Here is a 24,743-nt window from a genome sequence, read left to right as displayed (position 1 = left end):
CGCTGAGCAGCACTCCCTCTACTGTATTACCTCACGCTGAGCAGCACTCCCTCTACTGTATTACCTCACGCTGAGCAGCACTCCCTCTACTGTATTACCTCACGCTGAGCAGCACTCCCCCTACTGTATTACCTCACGCTGAGCAGCACTCCCCTTACTGTATTACCTCACGCTGAGCAGCACTCCCTCTACTGTATTACCTCACGCTGAGCAGCACTCCCCCCTACTGTATTACCTCACGCTGAGCAGCACTCCCCCTACTGTATTACCTCACGCTGAGCAGCACTCCCCCTACTGTATTACCTCACGCCGAGCAGCACTCCCCCTACTGTATTACCTCACGCTGAGCAGCACTCCCCCCTACTGTATTACCTCACGCCGAGCAGCACTCCCCCCTACTGTATTACCTCATGCCGAGCAGCACTCCCCCTACTGTATTACCTCACGCTGAGCAGCACTCCCCCTACTGTATTACCTCACGCTGAGCAGCACTCCCCCTACTGTATTACCTCACGCTGAGCAGCACTCCCCTACTGTATTACCTCACGCTGAGCAGCACTCCCCCCTACTGTATTACCTCACGCTGAGCAGCACTCCCCCTACTGTATTACCTCACGCTGAGCAGCACTCCCCCTACTGTATTACCTCACGCTGAGCAGCACTCCCCCTACTGTATTACCTCACGCTGAGCAGCACTCCCCCTACTGTATTACCTCACGCTGAGCAGCACTCCCCCTACTGTATTACCTCACGCTGAGCAGCACTCCCCCTACTGTATTACCTCACGCTGAGCAGCACTCCCCCTACTGTATTACCTCCCGCTGCACCTCCCCATTCACTGACCCTTCTTCCAGCCAGGACAATGGCAACAATAAAGACGCAAAAAGATAAACACAAAGCAACCGTTTTACTTCATAACTATCAGCTAGATATATGTGAATCGTAATAATGTAGCTAACTAGATAGTTTAACAGGCAAAAATGACTTAACACTAATGTTAATGAAGGTAGATGTCAATTATTCGTGGGTAGCTAGCTGGAAATTCTTTGTGGCTATCTAGATGGCTAACAGTAGTAGCTAGCCAGTTAGCCCTATTGACTTACTGTGGGATTGCGATTTACGCACATTACTGTGGGTATTGTAGGCAGATAAACATAACAAAATTAACACAGCCTGTATTTATTAACGTATCAGGATAAAATATTGTAGACAGGCAACATACGTGATGTGAAAGGGCAAAATCGAATTCTTTAGTTGGACTTGATTTTTTTCTAGCTTCAGCTGAAATAATGGTGACCATTGGTTTCAATACATTTTGCATCGTTTTTTTACGCGGTTACGTCATATTTCTGTTCATACTTTCCGTTGAAGCTTTTCATTGATGCTTAAAAATATGTACTAACGGAGTACGCGTCCGTTTAATACACTCCGACCCTCCTGTGCTCCACTTTGCGTGCTCGGAGAACCGTAGCACGCATTTTGAGAAACACCCCTATTGTAATGTCCCTTCTGCTTCTTGCTTACCTTCACCTTCTCCAAAAGTAGTGCACTACATAGACAATAGGGTGCTAAATAGGGTGCTATTTCAGATCCTAGTTTGAGCAGGCTGTACTATACCTTCCGCTGTTTGCTTTCCTCCATTGTTGTCCTCTGTGACCAGCTCAAAGGACTCCGTGCTGCTGTTGGCCTCCAATCCACCACCCAGATGACTGTCTCCTGTATAGACAATAACAAATCATTATACACTGAGTCTACAAAACATTAGGAACACCTGGTCTTTCATGACATGGACAGACCAGGTGAATCCAGGTGAAGGCTACGATCCCTTATTGATGTCACCTGTTAAATCCACTATATTTAAGTGTCTTTGAACGAGTTATGGTAGTAGTGCTGCTGGGTTTTTCACGCTCAACAGTTTCCCGTGTGTATTAACAATGATCCAACGCCCTGGGCAGTCCCTAAACACACCCATTGTCACTTCCTGGTTTGAGTGGCAATAGGAAGCGGGTGTGTCCGAGGAGGGGCGTTTTGACAGGAGAGAGGTGGGAAAATAAAATGTTTGTTAGTTGGAAAGCCTAGTTTTCTTTGATACTGGACAGGTGAGACTTGAGTTACTAAGAAGAGGTTTACCTTCCTGTGTCTGACACCAGGAAAGAACAACGTTTTGGAAGGCTATTTCAACGGCCTGTTGATTCTTTTTGGGGTCTTTGGCTTCATGGATTTCCTTTGGATAAGACCTATCCATATTTCCCTTGGATAAGACCTATCCATATTTCCCTTGGATAAGACCTATCCATATTTCCCTTGGATAAGACCTATCCATATTTCCTTTGGATAAGACCTATCCATATTTCCTTTGGATAAGACCTATCCATATTTCCCTTTGGATAAGACCTATCCATATTTCCTTTGGATAAGACCTATCCATATTTTCCTTGGATAAGACCTATCCATATTTCCTTTGGATAAGACCTATCCATATTTCCCTTGGATAAGACCTATCCATATTTCCCTTGGATAAAACCTATCCATATTTCCTTTGGATAAGACCTATCCATATTTCCCTTGGATAAGACCTATCCATATTTCCCTTGGATAAGACCTATCCATATTTCCTTTGGATAAGACCTATCCATATTTCCCTTGGATAAGACCTATCCATATTCCCTTTGGATAAGACCTATCCATATTTCCTTTGGATAAGACCCATATTTTATAAATTTGGATTGTTTGGACTTCTTCCTTGGATTCAGAACTGAACTGAGTATTGACTTTTCTTTTTGAAGGCTAGAGACTTGGTCGGCTGTCTAACGTTGAGCTTTTCATTTGTGTTGGGGGGGTTGGTTTGATTTTGTATGCCATCTGTATGCCATCATGAAATACATGCCTCGTAGGGATCCAGTCAGAGATGCCACTGACAGTCTGAGCACACCATCTTGAAGAACATGCTTCTAATATAGAAAGCAGCTCTGACAATGTAGCGAATTCAAGGGGTAGCCCCAACCGAGAACTTGAACACGGGTAAAAAGCGTCTGTCAATAAAGAAGTGGCCAGTTCAGGCCCAGCTGAGGCTAGTTCAACCACAGAGACAGAAGGAAGTGATCCTCCTATCCCAAAAGGGGGAAGACACCCTGGCTTTAATGGCAGCCTTGTATGATTGCTATGACGACCTAGCGACAAGAACGACTTGTGTGGAGAATGACCTTGAGGCCTGTAAGGCCATCACTGATGATGATCTGAAAATCAAAATGGCTGCCATGTAACAATGACTCAATGGCTTCAGCTGTCACAGACATCAAGACACTTGATGCAAATGCCAAAAAAAAGTTACGCTACCAATTTGACAAGGCTTTGTCCAGACTTAAGGAGGATTTAGAGACTTCTATCAAGGATCTTGGTCAATCCATGGAGGACTGTCTGAAACGTAGAGACACCAGGTGGGAAGAAAAGCTGAAAGTTGCCAGGCTTCCTGGGAAAAACCTGTCCTTTTTTTACCATAGTACATCGCTGGATTTGAGTTTTAAAAAAGGGCGGTCTACAACTTCAAACCTCTTGCCAACCTTGAATTTCCATGTTTTGGAGACCAGGACAGTGAGTTAGACCCCCATCTGTTACATTGAGAAGTTTATTGCTGATGCTAGGGGTGAATTCCATGTTGACAGAGACTGCCAAGGTGGAAGGCAGAGCGCAAACATGTGAGGAGTTGGAAGCAGTTCAAGTCTGTCTTCATTAAATCATTCCTTTATGAAGACAATGAAGCTTAAGCTGAGAAGCGTATTCGAGAGAGGAAGCAAGGCCCTCAGGAAAGCTTCAGGGATTTCACTTTTCAACTCAGAGCTGTCTGTCTGTGGTGGCAATCTGAAGTACCAGGGAAGACCATACTCCAACACATCCTCAGAAATTGCAACCCAAGGTTGGCATGCCATCTTAGAAGAACATTACATACAGTGGATGAGCTGGTCAGAGTGAGAACTTTCATAGAAAGGGACTTGCAGGCCTCCAAGACATACTGGTCCCCAGCTAATAAGACTGAGCAGCAGAAGTATATTCCTCCCTCTTTCCCTCATTTAGGAGGGAGGAAGAAAGGCTCCAGGGAACATTAGCATTGTTCATCCTGCCAATGAAGGGACTGCGCTCTCCAATCCAATCACGCTTCCATTTCTGTTGAGGTCATTCCATTGCCATGCTCTCCTTGATATCGGATGTACGTAGTCCCTTGTACAGGAATCGTTGTGGAGACAGGTAAGACAGCCCAAAGAGTTGAAACCAGGCCTTGACTGTTCTTTTGTGTTAGCGAATTGCCAAGCCATGCAGAGATGGACTGTTCTCTCCATGGACAGCAATGTCCATGTCATGAGGGATGATCACCTGGTCTTTCTAGTTATTGTTGGGCTTGACTTTCTGTCGATGACTGGCCTCAGTCTTGACCTCAACAACTCATGTTATGTTCTATCATTAGCCACAAGACTTTCCTTCTTCCCTTTCTACCAGCAGGAATAACCAGCCAGCAGCCCACAGACCATGCATATGTACAGCGCATTCGGAAAGTATTCAGACCCCTTGATTTTTACATTACAGCCTTACTCTAAAATGGATGTTACCATTGTTTACCCCATAATGACAAAGCAAAAACGCTTTAAAAAAAATATTGTTTACAAATGTATAAAAAAAATATATGAATATCACATTTACATAAGTATTCAGACCCTTTACTCAGGACTTTGTTGAAGCAACTTTGGCAGTGATTACAGCCTCGAGTCTTCTTGGGTATGACACTACAAGCTTGGCACAGCTGTATTTGCAGAGTTTCTCCTGTTCTTCTCTGCAGATCCTCTCAAGCCCTGTCAGGTTGGATGGGGAGCGTTGCTGCACAGCTATTTTCAGGTCTCTCCAGAGATGTTCGAATGGGTTCAAGTCCGGGCTCTGGCTGGGCCACTCAAGGATATTCAGAGACTTGTCCCGAAGCCACTACTACATTGTCTTGGCTGTGTGCTTAGGGTCGTTGTCCTGTTGGAAGGTGAACCTTTGCTCCAGTCTGAGGTCCTGAGCGCTCTGGAGCAGGTTTTCATCAAGGATCTCTCTGTACTTTGCTCCGTTCATCTTTCCCTCGATCCTGACTAGTCTCTTAGTCTCTGCCGCTGAAAAACATCCCCACAGCATGATGTTGCCACCACCATGCTTCACCGTAGGGATGGTGCCAGGTTTCCTCCAGAAGTGACGCTTGGCATTCAGGCCAAAGAGTTCAATCATGGTTTCATCAGACCAGAGAACCTGTTTTTGCTTTGTCATTATGGGGTATTGTGTGTAGATATGCTGTTTTATTTTATTTAATCAATTTTAGAATAAGGCTGTAACGTGACAAAACGCGGAAAAAGGGAAGGGGTCTGAATACTATCCGAAGGCACTGTATGTGGCCATGCCAACACCATCGGGTAGTGCAGCTAAGGCTCTCTTAGGGGATCCAGAGAAGGAGACCAATGTCTCCTCCAACCCTAATACAGCAGCTGGTTAGTAGGGCGGACACAAGTCGCAGCTTGACAGCATGTTGCATGAGTGGTCCACTATTTGCACATATTCTGTTGGATGCACTACTCCTGCATCATAACAACTGATGAGGTCACCATAAAGAAGAAGGCTTCCCGAGTATGTTTGCCAAAGCAGGAGCTCATAGACGGACAGGTCAAAGACACGTTGAGCGACGGCAAGGTCAGACGATCTACATCCCCCTGGGCCTCAACTGTGGCGCTTGTGAAGAAAAAGGATGGAGGAACAAGGTTTTGCGTTGATTACAGAGTCTTCAATGCGAAGACCCCTCTTGACGACTACCCCATGCCTCAAATTGAGGAAATACTGGAGTCCTTACAACAGTGTTCAGCACTATCAACCTCAAGAGTGGATACTGTCCAGTGGCATGGACCCTGCCAGCGTCCTGAAGACACCATTTATTACTCCAGGGGCCTTATTGGAGTTTCTCATTCTTCACTTCGGTTTGAAAAATGCTGGAACATCGTTCCAAAGGCTCATGGGAATAGCCCTTGAAAATGTGAAGGGGGAGTGTTGCTTTGTGTACATTGATGACATTGTGGTGTACTCCTGCTCAAAGCAACAACACCTGGAAAACCTGACAGCTGTGTTCAGCAGGTTGCACAAAGCTCACGGTGAACCTGAAGAAGTGTAACCAGAGGAGCATTTCCTTCTTAGGCCATGTGGTGTCCACTGAGGGCATCGTGACACAGGTAAAAAAAAGGTTGAGGCTGTCCAGTATTTTCCAACACCTCAGTCAGTCAAGGACGTGGAGACGTTTGTAGGTATGACAGGATGGTATCATTGTTTCATCCCTCACTACGCAGACCACTCTGCTCCCCTCAATACTCTGAAGAAGAATGATGTGTCCTGGGCATCAGAATGCCAGAAGGCTTGAGGACTTGAAGGAGGGTTAGGGTTTGGGTTAAGCACCAGTGCTCCTCTCCCCCTAGACTTCTACCTGGCCTTTAAAGTACGAACAGATTCCAGTGACATCGGACTTGGTGCTGTTTTGACACAAGAGATTAATGGCGGTGAGTGAGTTAACGCCTCTGGATCAAGACTGCTGAACTATGCTGAGAAGAATTACTCTGTCTCTGAGCGAGAGTGCCTTGCAGGTAATTTGGGCGATGGAAAAGTGGCTGTCTTCCCTTGAAGGGAGGACGTTCGAGGTCATTACTGAACACTAAGCCCTGGTCTGGGTGTTCAACCATCCAATTCAAGACTGGTAAAATGGATGATCAGACTACAGGAGTATGACTTCCATATCACCGACAGAAAAGGACAGTGCAACACTGTTCCGGATGAGCTCTCCCGCACCCTGGTTGGGATACAGAAGCAAGCCACGGTCTACATCAACCAAGCATCCAGCAGTCACAAATGCTCACTCCCCGTGGACTGGTCTGACATAGCTTCAACTCAGCAGTACGATCCTGAGGTGTAGACCATAATGGAGGAAGTCCAGGGCGGAGGGCCAAGACATGGACGCATCAACTACAGCATTGAAAATGGGTATCTATACCGGGTCATCCCTGTTGGATAGGGAGGTCAGACGTCACCCTGCCCAATCCTTTGGATAGAGCCCCTCTCACCAATAACCACCATTAAATCTTAGCTACAGTATAATGACAAACTATAATGACTCGTCATCCTCTCCTAATCTGGCCACAACTCTGATTCATTTTACAGCAGGTTTGCAAGTCACAAAAATAAATACAATTAAAAGGTGCAAAATGCAGAAATCGCTCCTCAATTTCCTGGTTGTTAAAATTCGAATAGTTCGCCTAATTTCAGTTTGTGCGACAAGACAAGCTGTCATTGTGTAGAGAATCATTGTACCATCTAAACCGCTATGAAATATCATGACCGTAAACAATGTATTTGTATTGTCAGCTGTTTGAAGCTGGTGTACAAAACCTACAGTAAAAAAAACACAAAATCTAAACGGGAAGCATAGAAATTGAGCACATAAAACAAGTATACCGCTTCTTAAACTCGCTTTCCATGAGAATGACAGATCTATAACTCAACATTTCTATGTGAATTTTGTCGGGTCACCCAAAAAGTTACATATTGCAGCTTTAAATCCTTCATTCTCTCTCCCAAGCCAAACCCATCCCTCTCCACCTCCCCTCACAGTTTTCTCCCCCTTAACCCCACCCCAGCCAAGCTTGTCCCTACCTCCCATCCTTGTCCACCCTTACCCACTGGAGACAAGCTTGTCCCAACCTCCCATCCTTGCCCACCCCAGCCAAGCTTGTCCCAACCTCCCATCCTTGTCCACCCGTACCCACCGGAGCCAAGCTTGTCCCAACCTCCCATCCCTGCCCACCCCAGCCAAGCTTGTCCCAACCTCCCACCCTTGTCCACCCGTACCCACCCCAGCCAAGCTTGTCCCAACCTCCCACCCTTACCCACCCCAGCCAAGCTTGTCCCAACCTCCCATCCTTGCCCACTGGAGCCAAGCTTGTCCCTACCTCCCATCCTTGCCCACCCGTACCCACTAGAGCCAATCTTGTCCCAACCTCCCATCCTTGCCCAACAGAGCCAAGCCTGTCCCAACCTTGCCCACCCTCACCCACTGGAGCCAAGCTTGTCCCAACCTCCCATGTTTTCCTACCCTCCCTACCTCTCAGACACACTTCCATCCATCCATCGACTTTCTCATCCATTCCCGCCCATCATATACCCTACGCATCCACACACCCATTCTCTCCCACCCTACTACACATATTCACCATCCTTCACTCTTCCCTCACACTCCCATTCATATACACTCCCACACAAAAAGCTGGTCCTTTTGTGGCAGGGCTGAAATGCAGTGGAAATGTTTTTTTGGGGGATTCAGTTCATTTGCATGGCAAAGAGGGACTTTGCAATTCATTGCAATTCATCTGAACACTCTTCATAACATTCTGGAGTATATGCAAATTGCCATCATACAAACTGAGGCAGCAGACTGTGAAAATTAATATTTGTGTCATTCTCAAAACCTTTGGCCAAGACTGTAGTGCGCACATCATTGTTTCCTACTTCATCCTCTTCTCAGAGCATGGGGTTCTCCTCCTTCAACAGGGAAGATTTACTACTTCATCCTCTTCTCAAATCAGGGGGTTCTCCTTCAACAGGAAAGGTTTCTTGTAGCTTGATTAGAGCTTCATCGACACTTATGAATTACATCATGTGCGTTACCTTCCATACCCACAGCACTGCCGGGAAGCGGAGTTGAGACTTAATTCCTTTTTCCACCAGTGAATGTCTGATTGGAATGTATTCTTTGTGTCCCTCTCTCAGTTTAGCAGACAGGTCCTGGATGAATAGAATGGACCGGCCGTGGATTTTGATCTCCTTTCTACCCTGTGCCTTCATGTTTATTTTGATCTGATAGTTCCACAGTTTGAAGATTACCATGCGTGGGTATTTAGCGTTCCTCTGTTTCACCCCGATCCGATGGCATCGTTTCAGATCTTCTGGTGATATACCCACGTCAAGTTCCTCTGACATTAGTTTGACAACGTAGCTGGAAAGATCTACTTTTTGCTCGTCATCCGGTAAGGACAATATTCTCATGTTTCGTCTCATTCTTGCTGGTTGGTCCAATTCATCTTCTAAAGTTTGCAGCTTTGTTTTCAAAAGGTACATTTTGTTGTCTTGTTCATTCATGCACATGCCTTGTTTGTGCGTCTGACACAATAGCTTCTACCTTCTTTTTAATGAATCTACTTCTATAATAACAGTTTGTTTGTTTGGTGTGCATTGAGAGCATTTTAGCTATGTTTTCCTTGATAGTATTTAACTGTTCATTACTCTCGCTTGCATCTCCAAGTTGTTCCTTGTCTTTTCCGCTGAGGGAAGTCATGGCTTGTTAGATTTGTGTCGCCGCACCACTTTACTAACTGATTGGTTGGTTCGCTGTTGTACATAACTGATCGCTCACACTCTCCCAGCTGCTTGGGGATATGTTGGTCTGGTTTCTACATAGAACCACAGTTTGTCGGTCCAAAACGGAGCTACTGACACCCCATGCGTCCTACCGGTACACACATGCCCCTCTTATATAACCTATTCAGACAGTCAAATTAAAATTGGCAAATCACACAATTGTTAACTCATCCCTTTACAATTTTATAATACATTGTCACGCCCTGACCAGGTGAACTCTGCTATTTTGGTCAGGGTGTGGCATTTCTATGCTTTATTTTCTATGTTTTGGTTATAGCCTTTCTTTGTGTTTTATTTCTATGTTGGGCTCGGGGGTGATTTCCCAATCAGACAGCTGTCGCTTGTGAAGTCTGATTGGGAATCACATTTAAGTTCCTTTTCCCCCACGATGTTGGTGGGTTGTTGTCTCGTTATTTGAGCACGTAACGTATTGGCAGTTTTTCCTTGATTTTGTGTACATGTTTAATTCTAGTGTGTTAAATAAACATGTATTCGCTCCCAGCTGCGTTTTGGTCCGCTTCCTCGTCTCACGACGACAAACGTTACATACATATTTAACGCAATCTTTTGTAGGTAAGAGGAAGGAGGCTGTGGTGACATGTCTATTAGCAAAGATCATCATGATGATGAGAAAAACAATTAGCAACAGGAACGCTGCAATTAAACCAGACTGATGGCTATCGTTACCTCACTGGTACCTTAACACCATTAAACCAGACTGATGGCTATCGTTACCTCACTGGTACCTTAACACCATTAAACCAGACTGATGGCTGTCGTTACCTCACTGGTACCTTCACACCATTAAACCAGACTGATGGCTGTCGTTACCTCACTGGTACCTTAACACCATTAAACCAGACTGATGGCTATCGTTACCTCACTGGTACCTTAACACCATTAAACCAGACTGATGGCTGTCGTTACCTCACTGGTACCTTAACACCATTAAACCAGACTGATGGCTATCGTTACCTCACTGGTACCTTAACACCATTAAACCAGACTGATGGCTATCGTTACCTCACTGGTACCTTAACACCATTAAACCAGACTGATGGCTATCGTTACCTCACTGGTACCTCAACACCATTAAACCAGACTGATGGCTATCGTTACCTCACTGGTACCTCAACACCATTAAACCAGACTGATGGCTGTCGTTACCTCACTGGTACCTCAACACCATTAAACCAGACCGATGGCTGTTTTTTTGCATTGGATGCGCCGCATACGCCAATGTCGCACTTCTGGTGAAAGGTGGCAGAGCTAGAGTGGTGTTTGTCAGACCATGAGACATCCCGAAAATCGGTCTTCTCACTAAAACGTCTGTAGCGAACGAACGGTTTGGCCCCTCTATGGAAAGATGAGACTCTCGCTAACACGACGGTGTTCTCTATTTTGCTCTATGACCCCCACAAGTGTCCTGGGACTCGTCGGAAGTCTACACAGCTGATCTGCCAACTTCTGTCTGTAGCGTCCCATCAGTGTGGGCAGCACACTAATGTGGAAAGGTGAGACTTGCACGAACACGTTAAACGTTTTGCGGTAGGATGCCCGCAAGAATCACAAGACTCATCTGAAGGTCCCCCGGTACCAGTTTAAAAAATGAAGGGAAGTATATATTAAGATAGTTCAGTGCCCATAATATCTGTTATCCAATGCATTTGTATGGGCTAATAGACAAAATTCAATTTTTCATAAAATATTTTTTGTTATACTTCGAGGGCTCTTAAAATTCTTAATAAAATGGCTAAATGATCCTGGGTTTGACATTCTTAAAATAATTCCATATAGCTTAGTAGAACTCCTGGTCTAAAGTAGTGCACTATATAGGGAACAGGGAAGTGCACTATATAGGGAATAGAGTGCCATTTGAAACGTGCCAGTGAGCCAGAGGAAGGTTGTCCATTTGTAGCTTTGTTGTCATTCTGTCTCTGCTTTGTCCAAGAAGCTCCATGTTGGCTGCAGACAGAGTTGGCTGGAGCAGAACCCAGGATACCAACCAGACTGCCCTCCTCATTAGTTCTGGGTCTCCAGCTCAGGGAGCAGAACCCAGGATACCAACCAGACTGCCCTCCTCATTAGTTCTGGGTCTCCAGCTCAGGGAGCAGAACCCAGGATACCAACCAGACTGCCCTCCTCATTAGTTCTGGGTCTCCAGCTCAGGGAGCAGAACCCAGGATACCAACCAGACTGCCCTCCTCATTAGTTCTGGGTCTCCAGCTCAGGGAGCAGAACCCAGAATACCAACCAGACTGCCCTCCTCATTAGTTCTGGGTCTCCAGCTCAGGGAGCAGAACCCCAACCAGACTGCCCTCCTCATTAGTTCTGGGTCTCCAGCTCAGGGAGCAGAACCCAGGATACCAACCAGACTGCCCCCCTCATTAGTTCTGGGTCTCCAGCTCAGGGAGCAGAACCCAGGATACCAACCAGACTGCCCTCCTCATTAGTTCTGGGTCTCCAGCTCAGGGAGCAGAACCCAGGATACCAACCAGACTGCCCTCCTCATTAGTTCTGGGTCTCCAGCTCAGGGAGCAGAACCCAGGATACCAACCAGACTGCCCTCCTCATTAGTTCTGGGTCTCCAGCTCAGGGAGCAGAACCCCAACCAGACTGCCCTCCTCATTAGTTCTGGGTCTCCAGCTCAGGGAGCAGAACCCAGGATACCAACCAGACTGCCCTCCTCATTAGTTCTGGGTCTCCAGCTCAGGGAGCAGAACCCAGGATACCAACCAGACTGCCCTCCTCATTAGTTATGGGTCTCCAGCTTAGGGAGCAGAACCCAGGATACCAACCAGACTGCCCTCCTCATTAGTTCTGGGTCTCCTGCTTCTTCAGGGCCAGGAGTCTTTCCCATCCACCTGAGTTTTTCCTGGCCAGGTGCTGCTTAGCAGATAGTTAGTGCATCAACACCTTGGTAAATGTCACTGAAAAGAGACAGTAACATTCCTCCTGTCCACACTACCCTGTCACTGTTACCCACCTGCCATCAGACCTACTCCCCCCCTGCACCACTACCCACCTCGCCCCGCTATCCTGCTACCCACCCCTGTCGTCTGATCCTACCCCCACCCCGGTCCTCTACTCCACTCACCCCTGCCGTCGGAGCTCTCGCTGGCCCTCCTGCGGTGCCTGTTGTTGGGGTTGAGCATGGTGATGTAGCCACACTGGTGCTCCAGATCCACCTTCTCCCTCAGCAGCAGCAGGGCCTTGTGGACACACATGTTGGAGGAGGAGAACTCTGGGAGGAGGAGGCAGAAAGGGTTAAATTAGGTTTACGCAGAAAGATTTGTATATCAACTCTTACATGTGATACTTCTAACGTGTCACTTCTTGTAGTCAACCAAATTCAAAAGAAGAGAGGGCTCGAGAAAGCAACAGGTCTCTGACTTGATTATCTGAAACTATCGTCAGTTCTGCAGGCTCAGATAGATAACAGCGCATCAAATACAGCAGCTAAAGAACCAGTTACCTCCTTTGAGATCCTCCTGGTCAAACGGGAAGGGGACGTGAACGGTCTCTCCATGACCCTGCAGCCCATGGCCCTGTGGACCCAGAGAGACTTACGTTAGAGTGTGTTTAAATTATATATTTTTTTATTTATTTAACCTTTATTTAACTAGGCAAGTCAGTGAAGAACAAATGTTTATTTACAATCACTGCCTACACCTACCAAACCCGGACAACGCTGGGCCGCCCTATGGGACTCCCGATCACGGCCGGTTGTGATACAGCCTGGAATCGAACCAGGGTGTCTGTAGTGACGCCTCTAGCACTGAGATGCAGTGCCTTATACAGCTGCGCCACTCGTGTGTGTGTGTGTGTGTGTGTGTGTGTGTATGTGTGTGTGTGTGTGTCTCTTACCTGTATGAGTACAGCGGAGTGTGTGAGGGCGTCATTGAGCATGGCCAGCACGTTAGACGAAGGTACCACACCTGGGTCGTGACCCCAGGAAGTGATCAGCAACCTGTCATAGACCTGGAACCCATACAACATAATTCATCAACAGGGATCCTCACAACCAGAGAAACTGTATTTTGATGCAATAATTGGTTTACTGGAGTTTGTCTTTCTGATGACAGGTAGTAGCTCGAAGGCTAAACAGCAAGGACCAGCGGTTTCCCAGATAAAGCCAAGTCCTAGACTAAGACGGAAGTCCTCCATTGAATTATATTTTTAGTCCAAGACAAAGATTAATGTCTGTCTGTGATACCAGTCCACAGAATATTGGACAGTTAAAACTGACCTGGAAGACGTCCGGTAGTTTCTATAGACTGACCTGGAAGATGTCCGGTAGTTTTTACAGACTGACCTGGAAGATGTCCGGTAGTTTCTACAGACTGACCTGGAAGATGTCCGGTAGTTTCTACAGACTGACCTGGAAGATGTCCGGTAGTTTCTACAGACTGACCTGGAAGATGTCCGGTAGTTTCTACAGACTGACCTGGAAGATGTCCGGTAGTTTTCTACAGACTGACCTGGAAGATGTCCGGTAGTTTCTACAGACTGACCTGGAAGATGTCCGGTAGTTTCTACAGACTGACCTGGAAGATGTCCGGTAGTTTCTACAGACTGACCTGGAAGATGTCCGGTAGTTTCTATAGACTGACCTGGAAGACGTCCGGTAGTTTCTATAGACTGACCTGGAAGACGTCCGGTAGTTTCTACAGACTGACCTGGAAGACGTCCGGTAGTTTCTACAGACTGACCTGGAAGACGTCCGGTAGTTTCTACAAACTGACCTGGAAGACGTCCGGTAGTTTCTACAGACTGACCTGGAAGACGTCCGGTAGTTTCTACAGACTGACCTGGAAGACGTCTGGTAGTTTCTACAGACTGACCTGGAAGATGTCCGGTAGTTTCTACAAACTGACCTGGAAGATGTCCGGTAGTTTCTACAAACTGACCTGGAAGATGTCCGGTAGTTTCTACAGACTGACCTGGAAGATGTCCGGTAGTTTCTATAGACTGACCTGGAAGATGTCCGGTAGTTTCTATAGACTGACCTGGAAGATGTCCGGTAGTTTCTATAGACTGACCTGGAAGACGTCCGGTAGTTTCTACAGACTGACCTGGAAGACGTCCGGTAGTTTCTACAGACTGACCTGGAAGACGTCCGGTAGTTTCTACAGACTGACCTGGAAGATGTCCGGTAGTTTCTACAGACTGACCTGGAAGATGTCCGGTAGTTTCTATAGACTGACCTGGAAGATGTCCGGTAGTTTCTACAGACTGACCTGGAAGATGTCCGGTAGTTTCTACAGACTGACCTGGAAGACGTCCGGTAGTTTCTACAGACTGACCTGGAAGATGTCCGGTAGTTTCTACAGACTGACCTGGAAGACGTCCGGTAGTTTCTACAGACTGACCTGGAAGATGTCCGGTAGTTTCTATAGACTGACCTGGAAGATGTCCGGTAGTTTCTACAAACTGACCTGGAAGATGTCCGGTAGTTTCTACAGACTGACCTGGAAGATGTCCGGTAGTTTCTACAGACTGACCTGGAAGATGTCCGGTAGTTTCTACAGACTGACCTGGAAGATGTCCGGTAGTTTCTACAGACTGACCTGGAAGATGTCCGGTAGTTTCTACAAACTGACCTGGAAGATGTCCGGTAGTTTCTACAGACTGACCTGGAAGATGTCCGGTAGTTTCTACAGACTGACCTGGAAGATGTCCGGTAGTTTCCGGAGCCTGGAGCCCTTGGACAGCAGCAGGGAGGGAGGACCCTGGCCGGTCACATGGTACAGGTAGAGCTTGAACCAGATGGAGCTCACCTCTGGGATGGCTGGCCCAATGTGCTGCAGGGGGAACAACAATAACATTTATTTATTAATGAATGTATGGTTGATTTGAATGGGGACAGACAAAAGCACATACTACTTTATGTACCATTCCATCAGTCTGATTAGCTGGATCCCAGCCAAGGATGGGGTCAACTCAGTGTTCAATTCAATCCATCAACCAACAAAGTTTATTGAATTTACAAGAATTTTTAAATCCTGATAGAAAACAGCCTGATCCACTCCCCTGACCGCAGCTGATCCCCCCTCCTGACTGGTGCTGATCCACCCCGACTGGTGCTGATCCACCCCCTGACTGCGGCTGATCCCCCCCTCCTGACTGCGGCTGATCCACCCTCCTGACCGCGGCTGAACCACCCTCCTGACGACGGCTGATCCACCCTCCTGACTGCGGCTGATCCACCCTCCTGACCGCGGCTGATCCACCCTCCTGACCGCGGCTGATCCACCCTCCTGACCGCGGCTGATCCACCCTCCTGACCATGGCTGATCCACCCTCCTGACCGCGGCTGAGCCACCCTCCTGACCGCGGCTGATCCACCCTCCTGACTGCGGCTGATCCACCCTCCTGACCGCGGCTGATCCACCCTCCTGACCGCGGCTGATCCACCCTCCTGACTGGTGCTGATCCACCCCGACTGGTGCTGATCCACCCCCTGACTGCGGCTGATTCCCCCCTCCTGACTGGTGCTGATCCACCCTCCTGACCGCGGCTGATCCACCCTCCTGACGGCGGCTGATCCACCCTCCTGACTGCGGCTGATCCACCCTCCTGACCATGGCTGATCCACCCTCCTGACCGCGGCTGATCCACCCTCCTGACCGCGGCTGATCCACCCTCCTGACCATGGCTGATCCACCCTCCTGACCATGGCTGATCCACCCTCCTGACCGCGGCTGAGCCACCCTCCTGACCGCGGCTGATCCACCCTCCTGACTGCGGCTGATCCACCCTCCTGACCGCGGCTGATCCACCCTCCTGACCGCGGCTGATCCACCCTCCTGACTGGTGCTGATCCACCCTCCTGACTGCGGCTGATCCACCCTCCTGACTGGTGCTGATCCACCCTCCTGACCAGTGCTGATCCACCCCCTGACCGCGGCTGATCGACCCTCCTGGCTGCGGATGATCCACCCTCCTGACATGTCCTGTTAGTCAGAGAGAGGCTTGGTAACACAACACCATGAATGAACAGAAAAACAAGTTAGCCTGTTTTTCTCTGTGCGCGTGCACTGAGATTGATCCAACCCAGACTACAGGGCTAGGGAGAGAGGCAGACAACACAAGTCAGCCTGTAGTTGTATAATTGTATAGGACACACACACACACACACACACAAACATATTATTTTTTGTTGTTGTATTGTTTGTATATTGTTGTATTTAAAATGTATGTGACTGTACTTGTCTCTTAGTGTTTTGTTACTTGTTATGTGTTGTGTTTTGTGTGGACCCCAGGACAAGTAGCTGCTGCTTCAGAATGAGCTAATGAGGATCCAACTAAATATATCTAGTTGTATAGTTCTCTGTTCTCCCTGTCAGTCAGACCCCAGCCTGGAGACGAAGACTGGAGTCTGTCCAGGACAAATAGCTTTCCAGTTGCTTTCAAGTTTCCACTTGTTGTGGGGTCTGGAGCAGTCTTAGAGCATGGTGAGTTGTGCAAACACACACACACACACACATTACATACACACTCTCAACAGGCTCTAGTCAGAGACAGATGGGGTGGTGAGAGGAGGGGCTGTGAAGGGGGACCAGTGTGTACCTGAGGTGTGCAGCTGCTGATAGGCCGTATCTCGTTGCTGAGCGGTGCCATGGAGACCAGTAGTTTGTAGTTCTTGTTGAGGACACGGCTGCAGGTGGCCTGGTCTAGACCCAGCAGACTCTCACAGCGGAGCATGTCCAGGGGGAGGCCTGGGTGGGATCAATTACACATGGATCAATCAGATTCGGCAGCATCGATGGCCATGGTCGTAATGCCTCCTAAAAACAATCCATGCCTTGCGGCCAAAGTGGCCATTGTCCCTTGGGCTGAATATAAAAATGTAATTCCCTTCTCCCGGTGGACAATCGCCCTGCGCCGAAGCACCTCCCTCATACGGCTCTCTCAGATATCTCACTTCTTATTAGCCAATCGCCCTGCGCCGAAGCACCTCCCTCATACGGCTCTCTCAGATTTCTCAATTCTTATTAGCCAATCGCCCTGCGCCGAAGCACCTCCCTCATACGGCTCTCTCAGATTTCTCAATTCTTATTAGCCAATCGCCCGTCAAATGATCGGGTCCTTCTAACAGCCTACTAGCGAAGGCCGACACATCGGGGAGGCAACGGAGCACGTCAAGCTTATCGTCTTCCGAGGCGCATATTGAATATGTTAGAAGAACTGTCCACATTAACTTTTCGTCGGCCAACAAGATGAGTAACGAACAGCAAAAAGAACTAGACTATGTTCTAATAATTGTCAACATATAACATCACATTAAGGTGTGGGACGTTCACTGTATTACACAAAATGGTGCCAACAGAAAAGGGCTGCCTCGCTTCTAGCTCTTAGATAACTGCAGTATTTAGTTTTTTTATGTATTATTTCTTACATTGTTAGCCCAGAAAATATTTGGTTTATTTATTATTATTTATTTATTTATTACATACACCCGGAAAGAACTATTGGATATCAGAGCTGTGGTAAATCACCAGCATTAAAAGCATTATGACCAGGAATACGACTTTCCCGGAGCGGGTCCTTTGTTCGTACCCCCCGGGGCAATTGAACTGAAGCCAACCCAAAACAACGGCGGCGGAGGAGAGGTACTCGGAGTGGTCTTCATGTACGACTTCGGAGGCACGCGCAACACCCATCGCTTCCGAGGATATTACTCGCTAATGTTCAGTCTCTGGATAATAAAGTTGACAAGCTCAGGGTTTCTTTCCAGGGAGACATCAGGGATTGTAACACACTCTGTTTCACAGAAACATGGCTCTCTCGGGATATACTGTCTGAGTCGGTCCAACCAGTTGGGTTCTCAGTTCATTGCGCTGACAGGAATAAAGAACTCTCCGGGAAGAAGAATGGCGGGGGTGTATGTTTCATAATTAACAACTCATGGTGTAATTGTGATAACATACAGGAACTCATGCCATTTTGTTCACCCGGCCTAAAATACCTCACAATCAAATGCCGGCCTTATTATCTCCCAAGATAATTTTCTTCTGGTATAGTCACGGCTGTGTATATTCCCTCCTCAAGCCGATACCACGACGGCCCTCAAGGAACTACACTGGACTTTATGCAAACTGGAAACCACATATCCTGAGGCTATATATTGTAGCTAGGGATTTAAACAAAGCACATTTTTGGAAAAGGATCCCGAATTTCTATCAACATATCGACTGTAGTACTCACACTGCTAAAACACTGGACCACTGCTACTCCAACTTCCGGGATGCCTACAAGGCCCTCCCCTGCCCTCCTTTTGGCAAATCTGACCACGACTCCATTTTGCTCCTCCCTTCCTATGGGCAGAAACTCAAACAGGAAGGACCTGTGCTAAGGGCTATTCAACGCTGGTCTGATCAATTGGAATCCACGGTTCAAGATTGTTTTGATCACGCGGACTGGGATATGTTCCGGGTAGCTTCAGAGAATAATATTGACCAATATACTGATACGGTGACTGAGTTTATCAGGAAGTGTATAGATTTTGTACCCACTGTGACTATTAAAACCTACCCTAATCGGAAACAGTGGATAGAAGGCAGTACTCACGCAAAACTGAAAGCACGAACCACCGCATTTAACCATGGCAAGGTGACTGGGAATATGGCTGAAACAGTGTAGTTATTCCCTCCGTAAGGCAATCAAACAGGCAAAACGTCAGCATAAAGACAAAGGGGAGTCGCAATTCAATGGCTCAGACACGAGGCGTATGTGGCAGGGTCTACAGACAATCACGGATTACAAAAGGAAAACCAGCCACAACACCGACGTCTTGGCCCGGACAAGCTAAACAACTTCTTTGCACGCTTTGAGGATAACACAGTGCCACCGACGCGGCTACTTACAGACAGGATGTTAAAGCTACTAACTACTTAGACAGGATGTTAAAGCTACTAACTACTTAGACAGGATGTTAAAGCTACCAACTACTTAGACAGGATGTTAAAGCTACCAACTACTTAGACAGGATGTTAAAGCTACTAACTACTTAGACAGGATGTTAAAGCTACCAACTACTTAGACAGGATGTTAAAGCTACCAACTACTTAGACAGGATGTTAAAGCTACTAACTACTTAGACAGGATGTTAAAGAAACCAACTACTTAGACAGGATGTTAAAGCTACTAACTACTTAGACAGGATGTTAAAGCTACTAACTACTTAGACAGGATGTTAAAGCTACTAACTACTTAGACAGGATGTTAAAGCTACCAACTACTTAGACAGGATGTTAAAGCTACCAACTACTTAGACAGGATGTTAAAGCTACTAACTACTTAGACAGGATGTTAAAGCTACTAACTACTTAGACAGGATGTTAAAGCTACTAACTACTTAGACAGGATGTTAAAGCTACCAACTACTTTACACACTGAATATCAATATCTCACAACTTTTAACTACAACTTTCATTTTTAATTCCAACTACTTTTAATAATAATATGAATTCTTTCTTCCTAACTAAAGGAAGAGGCTGTAAGTTGTGTTGTTAGTTACCGTTGTTAGGCAGGTCAGGGCCCTGGTCGGTGGTCAGTTCCTTGTTGTAGCGGAGAAACAGGATGGTGTTCCTGAGGGTCAGAGCGTGGTCAAAATACCTCTGGGCCTCGCCCTCCGCTGTGCTCTCTACCTGATGGAGAGAGAGAGAGGGATCAGAGCGTGGTCAAAATACCTCTGGGCCTCGCCCTCCGCCGTGCTCTCTACCTGATGGAGAGAGAGAGAGGGGTCAGTAACATCTCTACCTGAGGGAGGGGGGAGACAGAGAGAGGTTAGAACCTGGGCTCTCTACCTGAGGGAGGGGGGAGAGAGAGAGAGAGGTTAGAACCTGGGCTCTCTACCTGAGGGAGGGGAGAGACAGAGAGAGAGAGAGAGAGGTTAGAACCTGGGCTCTCTACCTGAGGGAGGGGGGAGAGAGACAGAGAGAGGTTAGAACCTGGGCTCTCTACCTGAGGGAGGGGAGAGAGAGAGAGAGGTTAGAACCTGGGCTCTCTACCTGAGGGAGGGGAGAGACAGAGAGAGAGGTTAGAACCTGGGCTCTCTACCTGAGGGAGGGGAGAGAGAGAGAGAGAGAGAGAGAGGTTAGAACCTGGGCTCTCTACCTGAGGGAGGGGGGAGACAGAGAGAGAGGTTAGAACCTGGGCTCTCTACCTGAGGGAGGGGGGAGAGAGAGAGAGGTTAGAACCTGGGCTCTCTACCTGAGGGAGGGGGGAGAGAGGTTAGAACCTGGGCTCTCTACCTGAGGGAGGGGGGAGAGAGAGAGAGGTTAGAACCTGGGCTCTCTACCTGAGGGAGGGGGGAGAGAGAGAGAGGTTAGAACCTGGGCTCTCTACCTGAGGGAGGGGGGAGAGACAGAGAGGTTAGAACCTGGGCTCTCTACCTGAGGGAGGGGGGAGAGAGAGAGGTTAGAACCTGGGCTCTCTACCTGAGGGAGGGGGGAGAGAGAGAGGTTAGAACCTGGGCTCTCTACCTGAGGGGGGAGAGAGAGAGAGGTTAGAACCTGGGCTCTCTACCTGAGGGAGGGGGGAGAGAGAGAGGTTAGAACCTGGGCTCTCTACCTGAGGGAGGGGGGAGAGAGAGAGAGGTTAGAACCTGGGCTCTCTACCTGAGGGAGGGGGGAGAGACAGAGAGGTTAGAACCTGGGCTCTCTACCTGAGGGAGGGGAGAGAGAGAGAGAGGTTAGAACCTGGGCTCTCTACCTGAGGGAGGGGGGAGACAGAGAGAGAGAGAGAGAGGTTAGAACCTGGGCTCTCTACCTGAGGGAGGGGAGAGAGAGAGAGAGGTTAGAACCTGGGCTCTCTACCTGAGGGAGGGGGGAGACAGAGAGAGAGAGAGACAGAGAGAGGTTAGAACCTGGGCTCTCTACCTGAGGGAGGGGAGACAGAGAGAGGTTAGAACCTGGGCTCTCTACCTGAGGGAGGGGGGAGACAGAGAGAGGTTAGAACCTGGGCTCTCTACCTGAGGGAGGGGAGACAGAGAGAGGTTAGAACCTGGGCTCTCTACCTGAGGGAGGGGAGACAGAGAGAGGTTAGAACCTGGGCTCCCTACCTGAGGGGGGAGAGAGAGAGGTTAGAACCTGGGCTCTCTACCTGAGGGAGGGGGGAGAGAGAGAGAGGTTAGAACCTGGGCTCTCTACCTGAGGGAGGGGAGAGACAGAGAGGTTAGAACCTGGGCTCTCTACCTGAGGGAGGGGGGAGACAGAGAGGTTAGAACCTGGGCTCTCTACCTGAGGGAGGGGGGGGGAGAGAGAGGTTAGAACCTGGGCTCTCTACCTGAGGGAGGGGGGAGAGAGGTTAGAACCTGGGCTCTCTACCTGAGGGAGGGGGGAGAGAGAGAGAGAGGTTAGAACCTGGGCTCTCTCCCTGAGGTAGGGGGGAGAGAGGTTAGAACCTGGGCTCTCTACCTGAGGGAGGGGGGAGACAGAGAGAGGTTAGAACCTGGGCTCTCTACCTGAGGGAGGGGAGAGACGGAGAGAGGTTAGAACCTGGGCTCTCTACCTGAGGGAGGGGAGAGACAGAGAGAGAGGTTAGAACCTGGGCTCTCTACCTGAGGGAGGGGAGAGACAGAGAGAGAGGTTAGAACCTGGGCTCTCTACCTGAGGGAGGGGGGAGAGAGAGAGGTTAGAACCTGGGCTCTCTACCTGAGGGAGGGGGGGAGAGAGAGAGGTTAGAACCTGGGCTCTCTACCTGAGGGAGGGGAGAGAGAGAGAGGTTAGAACCTGGGCTCTCTACCTGAGGGAGGGGAGAGACGGAGAGAGAGGTTAGAACCTGGGCTCTCTACCTGAGGGAGGGGGGAGAGAGAGAGGTTAGAACCTGGGCTCTCTACCTGAGGGAGGGGGGAGAGAGAGAGGTTAGAACCTGGGCTCTCTACCTGAGGGAGGGGGGAGACAGAGAGAGAGGTTAGAACCTGGGCTCTCTACCTGAGGGAGGGGGGAGACAGAGAGAGGTTAGAACCTGGGCTCTCTACCTGAGGGAGGGGAGACAGAGAGAGGTTAGAACCTGGGCTCTCTACCTGAGGGAGGGGAGACAGAGAGAGGTTAGAACCTGGGCTCTCTACCCGAGGGGGGAGAGAGAGAGGTTAGAACCTGGGCTCTCTACCTGAGGGAGGGGGGAGAGAGAGAGAGGTTAGAACCTGGGCTCTCTACCTGAGGGAGGGGAGAGACAGAGAGGTTAGAACCTGGGCTCTCTACCTGAGGGAGGGGGGAGACAGAGAGGTTAGAACCTGGGCTCTCTACCTGAGGGAGGGGGGGGGGAGAGAGAGGTTAGAACCTGGGCTCTCTACCTGAGGGAGGGGGGAGAGAGGTTAGAACCTGGGCTCTCTACCTGAGGGAGGGGGGAGAGAGAGAGAGAGGTTAGAACCTGGGCTCTCTCCCTGAGGGAGAGGGGAGAGAGGTTAGAACCTGGGCTCTCTACCTGAGGGAGGGGGGAGACAGAGAGAGGTTAGAACCTGGGCTCTCTACCTGAGGGAGGGGAGAGACGGAGAGAGGTTAGAACCTGGGCTCTCTACCTGAGGGAGGGGGGAGAGAGAGAGGTTAGAACCTGGGCTCTCTACCTGAGGGAGGGGAGAGACAGAGAGAGAGGTTAGAACCTGGGCTCTCTACCTGAGGGAGGGGGGAGAGAGAGAGGTTAGAACCTGGGCTCTCTACCTGAGGGAGGGGGGAGAGAGAGAGGTTAGAACCTGGGCTCTCTACCTGAGGGAGGGGAGAGAGAGAGAGGTTAGAACCTGGGCTCTCTACCTGAGGGAGGGGAGAGACGGAGAGAGAGGTTAGAACCTGGGCTCTCTACCTGAGGGAGGGGGGAGAGAGAGAGGTTAGAACCTGGGCTCTCTACCTGAGGGAGGGGGGAGAGAGAGAGGTTAGAACCTGGGCTCTCTACCTGAGGGAGGGGGGAGACAGAGAGAGAGGTTAGAACCTGGGCTCTCTACCTGAGGGAGGGGAGAGAGAGAGAGGTTAGAACCTGGGCTCTCTACCTGAGGGAGGGGGGAGACAGAGAGGTTAGAACCTGGGCTCTCTACCTGAGGGAGGGGAGAGACAGAGAGAGGTTAGAACCTGGGCTCTCTACCTGAGGGAGGGGAGAGACAGAGAGAGGTTAGAACCTGGGCTCTCTACCTGAGGGAGGGGGGAGAGAGACAGAGAGGTTAGAACCTGGGCTCTCTACCTGAGGGAGGGGGGAGACAGAGAGAGGTTAGAACCTGGGCTCTCTACCTGAGGGAGGGGGGAGAGAGAGGTTAGAACCTGGGCTCTCTACCTGAGGGAGGGGGGAGACAGAGAGAGAGGTTAGAACCTGGTCTCTCTACCTGAGGGAGGGGAGAGAGACAGAGAGAGAGGTTAGAACCTGGTCTCTCTACCTGAGGGAGGGGAGAGAGACAGAGAGAGAGGTTAGAACCTGGGCTCTCTACCTGAGGGAGGGGAGAGAGAGAGAGGTTAGAACCTGGGCTCTCTACCTGAGGGAGGGGGGAGAGAGAGAGGTTAGAACCTGGTCTCTCTACCTGAGGGAGGGGGGAGAGACAGAGAGAGAGAGGTTAGAACCTTGGCTCTCTACCTGAGGGAGGGGGGAGAGACAGAGAGAGAGAGGTTAGAACCTGGGCTCTCTACCTGAGGGAGGGGGGGGGGGGGGAGAGAGGTTAGAACCTGGGCTCTCTACCTGAGGGAGGGGGGAGAGACAGAGAGAGGTTAGAACCTGGGCTCTCTACCTGATTGACAACAACAAAACTCTCAACAACAACCCTGTCAACAGATTGGACTGGTGTGTGTGTGTGTGTGTGTGTGTGTGTGTGTGTGTGTGTGTGTGTGTGTGTGTGTGTGTGTGTGTGTGTGTGTGTGTGTGTGTGTGTGTTCCTGTGTATGTGTTCCTGTGTATGTGTTCCTGTGTATGTGTTCCTGTGTATGTGTTCCTGTGTATGTGTTCCTGTGTATGTGTTCCTGTGTATGTGTTCCTGTGTATGTGTTGTGTATTTGAGGCTGCCATGTTACCTTGTCTCCCGCTCTACAGCCCCTCTGTTAGTTCCCATGAAGCCTATTAAGACACACACAGACACACAGCTTACTTTCTCCAGCTCCATCAGAAAGCTGTCCAGGGTCTCGTCTGACAGCTTCCCCACCTCAAACATGGTGACAGCATGGCTCTTCAGGTTCTGAGGGAGAGAACAGAGACATGGTTTATTAGCCTCAAACATGGTGACGGCATGGCTCTTCAGGTTCTGAGGGAGAGAACAGAGACATGGTTTATTAGCCTCAAACATGGTGACGGCATGGCTCTTC

The 24,743-nt window shown here is 49.1% G+C and overlaps 1 protein-coding gene across 4 annotated transcripts in view; it reads right to left on the bottom strand.

Moving 5' to 3' along the window:
- The window catches only part of LOC115190951 (protein FAM91A1), a 114,820-nt gene that overhangs the window by 14,172 nt on the left and 75,905 nt on the right, over positions 1-24,743 (bottom strand). For all 4 annotated transcript variants that reach the window (XM_029748993.1, XM_029748995.1, XM_029748994.1 and 1 more), the window contains 8 exons: positions 24,530-24,616; positions 19,988-20,117; positions 17,038-17,186; positions 15,135-15,269; positions 13,333-13,446; positions 12,941-13,013; positions 12,563-12,709; positions 1,618-1,716 (listed from right to left, as the gene is read on the bottom strand). In XM_029748993.1, coding sequence (XP_029604853.1) covers positions 1,618-1,716; positions 12,563-12,709; positions 12,941-13,013; positions 13,333-13,446; positions 15,135-15,269; positions 17,038-17,186; positions 19,988-20,117; positions 24,530-24,616 — 934 coding nt within the window. The remainder of the gene's footprint in view (positions 1-1,617; positions 1,717-12,562; positions 12,710-12,940; positions 13,014-13,332; positions 13,447-15,134; positions 15,270-17,037; positions 17,187-19,987; positions 20,118-24,529; positions 24,617-24,743) is intronic.

The sequence above is a fragment of the Salmo trutta genome, unplaced genomic scaffold (assembly GCF_901001165.1).
Source record: "Salmo trutta unplaced genomic scaffold, fSalTru1.1, whole genome shotgun sequence".
NCBI lineage: Eukaryota > Metazoa > Chordata > Actinopteri > Salmoniformes > Salmonidae > Salmo > Salmo trutta.
Note: the sequence above shows the minus strand (reverse complement) of the source record. Positions and strands in the feature narration are given on the sequence as shown.